The sequence below is a fragment of the Protomyctophum bolini genome (assembly GCF_963924005.1).
Source record: "Protomyctophum bolini genome assembly, chromosome: 12".
NCBI classification, from domain to species: Eukaryota; Metazoa; Chordata; class Actinopteri; order Myctophiformes; family Myctophidae; genus Protomyctophum; species Protomyctophum bolini.
In genome coordinates this window covers 43,547,688-43,555,196 of record NC_137873.1, presented here as the reverse complement: position 1 = coordinate 43,555,196, position 7,509 = coordinate 43,547,688, and the positions used below count along the sequence as shown (strand labels likewise).

The 7,509-nt window shown below is 43.3% G+C and overlaps 1 protein-coding gene across 1 annotated transcript in view; it reads left to right on the top strand.

Annotated features, from left to right (window-relative positions):
* Window positions 1-7,034, top strand: part of LOC308325373 (GRAM domain-containing protein 2A-like) — a gene marked incomplete at its 5' end in the record, with an annotated part of 27,310 nt that extends 20,276 nt beyond the window's left edge. The window contains 5 exons of the mRNA XM_080777857.1: window positions 1,181-1,274; window positions 2,329-2,412; window positions 3,296-3,401; window positions 4,709-4,810; window positions 6,907-7,034. Coding sequence (XP_080633983.1) covers window positions 1,181-1,274; window positions 2,329-2,412; window positions 3,296-3,401; window positions 4,709-4,810; window positions 6,907-6,922 — 402 coding nt within the window. The 3' untranslated portion in view covers window positions 6,923-7,034. The remainder of the gene's footprint in view (window positions 1-1,180; window positions 1,275-2,328; window positions 2,413-3,295; window positions 3,402-4,708; window positions 4,811-6,906) is intronic.
* Between the last annotated feature and the right edge of the window lie 475 nt (window positions 7,035-7,509).

Here is a 7,509-nt window from a genome sequence, read left to right as displayed (position 1 = left end):
CAATTATTACAAGTCAGCAAGTTATTTAGGTTAAAGTTAAAGTCCTACTGTTTCGTCACACACACGTATGCGATATTTGTTCTCCACATTTGACCCCATCGTCTCTATTGGAGCGGTGAGCCGCAGCCGCGCCGCGCTCTGGAATCATTTGATTAGTTGATCTAACTAAACCCCCCCAATCCAACCCTTTGATGCTGAGTGCCAAGCAGGGATAACCTGACGCTGCCAGATCCAAAAAGCTTGCTACACAAATTTGTTTCACAGCTTATTTGGATCTGGGATCGCGGATGCAAATTCGATGACGGGGCTGTTCCTTTTTTTCAAGATACATGGTAGATGATTGAATGGGAGCGTCTGTCTATCACCGTGTGGGCGTGCAAACACAACCAATCATATCGACGTGTCTATATACCGTCACATCCGCATCCCGCCTTTAGCTCACGCTGATTGGTCGGTACGAAACAGATCTGACTCAGGGCTCAACTCTGTCAGAGATCCCAGATGAGTGTTGTGTTGGGGAATATGTTTCCGCAATACCGCCCTCTTCTGGCAGCGTCAGGTTAAAGCAGGGAGGCATTGGGTCCCATTTTCACTGTCTTTGGTTCTGACCCGGCCGGGGATCGAACCCTGACTTCCCCGTTTCGGGGCGGACACTGTAACCACTATAGGGCCTAGGGGCCACTGAGCTGGTTATTTCAAATCAAATCATCAAATCAAACTTTATTTATAGAGCACGTTTTAAAACAACCAAGGTTGACCAAAGTGCTGTACATCAGTGGCAAAAACAGAGAAACAGGCAGGAGAAAACACAGAATATAAACGAGAAACACAATAATAAAAATGACAAAAATGTAGGCATGAAAGCATAAAATGGACTCAGGAGGGATTAAAAGCCAGGGAGAACAGATGAGTCTTAAGGTGAGTCTTAAAAACACCAATGGAGGAGGCAGAGCGAATGTGAAGGGGCAAAGCTCTTCCAGAGTCTGGGAGCTGCAGCCGCGAAAGAGCGTAGCGCCCCCTAGTGCTTTTGCTAGTTATTTATTCATTCACTTATTTCGTTATTTACATTCATAGCTGTCTGTTGAAACCCTTTATGTCCCGAAAAAAAGGACTGTTAACTTTTCAGGATTCTGTCTGTCTGTCTGTCTGTCTGTCTGTCTGTCTGTCTGTCTGTCCACAGATGTCCAGCCCGTCCAGTCAGTCAGACAGTGTCCAGAACAGTCCTACCAGTCTCAGTGTTGTGGACAATGTCTTCCCTAAGCTGACCGACGCAAGTAGGAGACAACGCACGCACGCACGCACGCACGCACGCACACATACACAAACACACGCATGGTGGTTTATGATAGATTGCGGTTGTAATGCAACATACATTAGCCCTATAGGGTGTTGCCCTGACCAAGATGGCCGCTCCATAGACTTCTTTGTAAACGGCGATCTTAAAACACTTTTTTTCTCAGAATCCTTTCTCACTTCGGATAACTGGAGGACTAAAGAAAAATATATACATTATTTAGCTTCCGGTTCAGTGTGGGGTATTTGGGGGACTTCAGAGTAAAACATCTGTATTTGGGGGACTTCAGAGTAAAACATCCGGCTCAGTGTGGGGTATTTGGGGGACTTCAGAGTAAAACATCCGGTTCAGTGTGGGGTATTCGGGGGACTTCAGAGTAAAACATCTGGGGGACTTCAGAGTAAAACATCTGGGGGACTTCAGAGTAAAACATCTGGGGGACTTCAGAGTAAAACATCCGGTTCAGTGTGGGGTATTTGGGGGACTTCAGAGTAAAACATCCGGTTCAGTGTGGGGTATTTGGGGGACTTCAGAGTAAAACATCTGGGGGACTTCAAGGTAAAACATCTGGGGGACTTCAGAGTAAAACATCTGGGGGACTTCAGAGTAAAACATCTGGGGGACTTCAGAGTAAAACATCCGGTTCAGTGTGGGGTATTTGGGGGACTTCAGAGTAAAACATTCTGGCTGCTGCCGTGGCATGGAGCGCCATCTAGTGAGGGTCAAGCCTCATGGCAGCCAATGAGTTTTAATTTAAGAAGAAAAAACAACAACAACAACATAAACAAAGAAAGTACCTCGATGACTTGATTAATCAAAACACATAATTGACAGAATAATGGCAAAGAAAATACTCAACTGTTGCAGCCCCAGAAGACAATGGAAAAACACCAGTATAGAAATGTGGAATATAGGCCTAGATGTTACAGCATGGAATGTTTGGCTGTGGAATTGTGTAGTGTTTTAGGAAGGAATACAGTGATGTTTGGCTGTGGTGTTTTAGGAAGGAATACAGTGATGTTTGTGCTTCCCAGGTCCTGCTAGGAGAACCTCCTGGACTGGAAGCAGTACAGTGGAGGAGGAGGCCTCCACAATGCCCCATACACCGGAGGACAGAGGTGAGATGACCTCATTTTTTTCCCCCACTGTTTTGTTTATTCAAGATTCAGGGTATACAGTAAATCAAATGACAGTATATGTGACACACCCATATGAAACATATAAAAGATAACAATGTTGTGAGTCCATACACAAAATATTGTGGTAGCATAAAATGAAAATAAGAAAATAAAATAAAAAGTTGCATAGACCTATAGCTAGCTAACATGGAAGCGACACTAATACAAACCACATAACCTGAATCAAGTTTTAAAAAACAAAAACAAGACAAACGTACGACAAGACAAGACAAGACAAGACAAGACAACATGGCATGGTCATTGGTCACCCAAAACATAATAGACGTGGTAGTGCATCCACACGTGGCGAGATGAACTCATGACACGCATGTATGCGTGTATACAAGCATGTGCTCGTATCTACGTACGTGCATGCACTCACACACACACACACACACACACACACACACACACACACACACACACACACACACACACACACACACACACTAGAGTCTAGTTGCACGTATGTTGTTGTCTGAACTGGGCATCAAAGGGACATTTCACCGCTGGAGGAAACTGCAGTCACTCAATATTAATAGTATTTGTAGTATAGTTAACAGTAGCACAATTTGACATTTGCACCCTATGGCCAGAAAAATAATGTAGTCTGTGTAGTCAGGTGGTTTGTGTGGACTCTATATTTGTATCATTCGTTCAGCAGGTGGTCTGTGGACTCTATATTTATATCATTCGTTCAGCAGGTGGTCTGTTGACTCTATATTTGTATCATTCGTTCAGCAGGTGGTCTGTGGACTCTATATTTGTATCATTCGTTCAGCAGGTGGTTTGTGTGGACTCTATATTTGTATCATTCGTTCAGCAGGTGGTCTGTGGACTCTCAGCGGTGTCTTTGAAACGCTTCCCCCACTGCTTTTCCAGAAGGAAACCAACCATCTGAACGCTGTGTTCTCCATCTATCTGCTGCTGTGAGTATCACTACAGCTTGTCTTCTGTCCCTCACAACGGGGAGAGCACATTTTTTTGTACTTGGTCAGCATTTCGCACCAGAAGTCATATTTCCAGTGTGAGATACATACGATGCACAACCAAGTATAAAGCAACAACCATTCACACTAAGTGTACAATAACATATATCTATAATTTGTAACCATCTGCACACACATTTGACCACAGTCTGGAAGAGGCATTGCTAGGTGCTAAAGTCCCAACGTCTTAAGGATGCTATTATACAGCTTGGTTACAAATGTTAAACTACTTGTGTTGATATTTGGAAGCCTCGGTAATGTCCATGAATCAGTTGTGAGAGGCCTGCAGATATAGCATGAATACTATAACTCATGTTGCTATGATTAGGTGATGTAAATGACGATGTAAAACAAACGATGACAAAACAAACATTAAATTCTCTTTATTGTTAATGGCATTTAATGTTTGTGTTATAGGGGACAAGATGTACGTTTTCCCTTCATTGTCAATGGCGTTTTTTCAAACAAACATTGAACTAAAAACATTAAACTTGTATATGGGAGGGGCTCAAAAATAGCACATACAGTGCAGCCTTAAAACTCTATGAGAGCAGTGGCATTAGTGCTGGCGGTGCGCTGAACGCAGCACATTCATTCACTGGGCGCACAGACGCAGAAATTGTCGTTCTTGATTGTGTTACGCGCATGATGCGAATCACGTGGGGCCTTTTGATTTGGTTGTAGCTTCAAGGCCCTCAGAGGGGTTGATTCGGCACTGCTTAGCAGGGTCGGTAACTAGCCGCAATTTGCCATTGACAGCCCATACATCCAAACAGAAAAGTCCTATCTGTCTGTATTAAAACGATGCCAAACTCACCAACATTGCAGCTGTATATGAAGAGCTTGAATGATTCTCTTTCTATATCTGCAATATGTTTGTTTCATAAAAATGCACCGTAGACTTGCTATGATGCTACTTTCTGCATGTCAATTCATTCCTTGCAAGTGTTGGAGTTTGGGAGCGCTCGTTGGATGTCACTCCACGGCCCAGGCGTACCACCTGTTGTGAATTTGCACATAACGCAGGAGGGCAGCAGGACGTTGCTTCACTGAAAGCTTGCGCTTCCAAACTCCAACACTGCGTGTGTGTGTGTGTGTGTGTGTGTGTGTGTGTGTGTGTGTGTGTGTGTGTGTGTGTGTGTGTGTGTGTGTGTGTGTGTGTGTGTGTGTGTGTGTGTGTGTGTGTGTGTGCGCGTGCATTTGCGTGTGCGTGCGCTCATGTGTGTGTGTGTGTGTGTGTGCTGTAGGTTGGTGGTGCTGGTCCTCACATCAGGGTACATGGGCTTGAGGATCTTGGCTCTGGAGCAGAAGCTGAACACTCTGGGAACCTTGGCCGAGTTCTCACTTCAGTCAGTACACACACACACACACACACACACACACACACACACACACACACGTACACACACCGTGTACACACACACACACACACACACACACACACACACACACACACACACACACACACACAATCTTACAGGATTTTCAAAATTGCTAATAGGATTCTATAGGATTTTCGAAAGTTCCAATAGAATTCTATGGGATTCTATTTTTTTTTTAAATCCTAAGAAGAAACAGTTTTGCACACATACTTTATGAGGTGTCCAGCTCTCCACCCGACAGAGACGCCACACACACACACACACACACACAGTCACAGATGATACACACACACATCTTGGTGGAAAGCACCTGGCAGAAATACGATACACAACACGTTCCTATTTGACACAGGAGGAGGAACTTGAAAGAGGAAGAAAATGATCAGAGGATGTTGAACAAACAGAGGAGAGTGACAGGACAGGTATATAATATACTAGCTCAAACCGGTTTGGACGACTCCCTGACAACATGCAGTTCACACACAGTATAGGAAATAGTTCCGCATGCGTGGCTCATCATGAGAAACCAACGGCCGATAAGAGATTAGTAGCGAATGCTTCATTCCAAAACAGTACACGTACACCACTATACCAGGCATGCAAACCCAACATTGCCAGATGTTGCAAGAGAAACAAGTGGCCTGGCGGCTGGCCCACAAAAGACGGGCCCAGGAGGCAGCGACTATAAGCCGCTGCACATACACGGCGCTTTGTGAGATTGTAGACCGCCTATTTTCTAAAAGAATCTTGGGGGGGAAAAGAATTACGCTTTGGGACGCGCTGGGGGGGAGGGGGGGTGTTCTCTCCTCCGTATTAGCAGTGCCCATACCTGAGGCGGGGGTTGGCAAAAGGTGTTTCTTTCTGTGTGGAGTTTGCATGTTCTCCCCGTGTCCCCTAGGGTAGGTACCCTCACAAAAAACATGCAGTAATCCTGGTCTGTAAACTACCTCCCCCTGGCCAGCCGGTGACGCCTGATGGAGGGGAAAGGAACTGGTCGGAATAACGTGTTCCTTCCAAAATCGTGGGATACAAATTATATATAAAAACACAACCCACTTACTACCAAATGTACAAGTGACTTTGCAGAAAAACAAGTTACCTATAATCAGAGGACATGGCAACATTCATGCAAAGTGATTCGTGCTGATCCAATGACTTTTTACTCAAAGCGAAAGAGAATGCATGTGACATTGTCACAATGTAACCACACATTCATGTTTTGCTTAAAGATCAACTCCGTATCCCCTGTCATATCTCTCATTGTATGATTTTTCATTCACTTGGCGTATCTGAAAATGTTTAGTACATTTACTTGAATGTTTCCAATTTCCAGTACTTTAACTTCTACTCCACTACATCTCAGAGGCAAATATTGTGCTTCTATTCCACTACGTTTATTTGAAAAGTTTAGTTACTAGTTACTTTGTAGATTTTGATTACTAATATATCACAAAACAAACAGTAACCTAGGCTATATACATAACCCTATATGCATTTGAAAATGACCGATCTCTACAAGCGTGTGTCAATGTGTCAAGATGCGATGGCATTGTGAGCTTGTAGATCTGCTATTTTCAAAAGATTTGAAAACTTGAAATTATAGACATGCTGCATAATGAGTACTTTTACCTTTGGTACTTTAAAGGACAACTTTAGCTTTTTTTCAACCAAGGTTCATGTTTTAGGTTGTTATTACAGAAAGTAAAAGAGGAGTGTTAATTTCTTTTCATTTTAGCGATTTTAGGTCTGCTATTTTTTTTTTAATCGTGAATTTTTTTCAAATCTTTGCTTCTGGGGGGGGGGGTGTCCCTGGAAGAACATATTTTCAAATGGGGTCGGCGGCCAATTACATATATTTTTGGGGTCCTTGACATGAAATATTGAGAACCACTGATACAGAAATATAGATATTTCAGAAAACTGTCAGGATTGAAAAGATTTTTCTTTTTTTTTCCCCCCGATGTCATAAATGGGTTAGACAAGAATTGCTGTTTCTCAGGTGAGCTGCTGCAGGAGCCAGATATTATATTACACTCTTATTGTTGTTGTTCCTCATTGTGCAGGTACAAGGAAACGTAGGGAGAGAGCAGAGAGCTGCAGAACCCGCTGGATGAAGTGTAAGGACCTGAGCTTCTGAACATTATCCATCGTCTCATCAGCACTATACGCTTGCCAACATAAATGTCATCACGCTTTGCCAACAGTTCAGACCCCAAGTTAGATTCCCCCGACTGCGTGTCGGGTACTGACAGTCTTAAGGCAAGAGGAAAAGGGGGGCGGGGTCACATAGAGGAGGGGGTGGGGTGAAAGAGGAAAGGAAATAGTGCCATTGACTCCCATTATAAATGTTTCGAGTTTGAAAGCACTATATTTCTAAATCTATGAAACATTTCAAAGATTAATTTTCGGGCAAACATGTCCACCGTAAGATTAACATAATATTAGAGTTTGAATGGGGTTTCTTAGGTGTAAGTATGTAGGACTACTATAGCGTGCCAAGAAAATGCATTGCGTGTTTAAGTTGAATAACTCAAAAACTACACAACATTACTGTACAAAGTGTGCCTCCAGTCCACAGTAAGCTGAATTATAAAAAGTGTGAATAGAGTTTCTGGGTGAAAGTGAATGTTCGATCACAACGTCTGACTGTTTTGTGGAAATCTGTC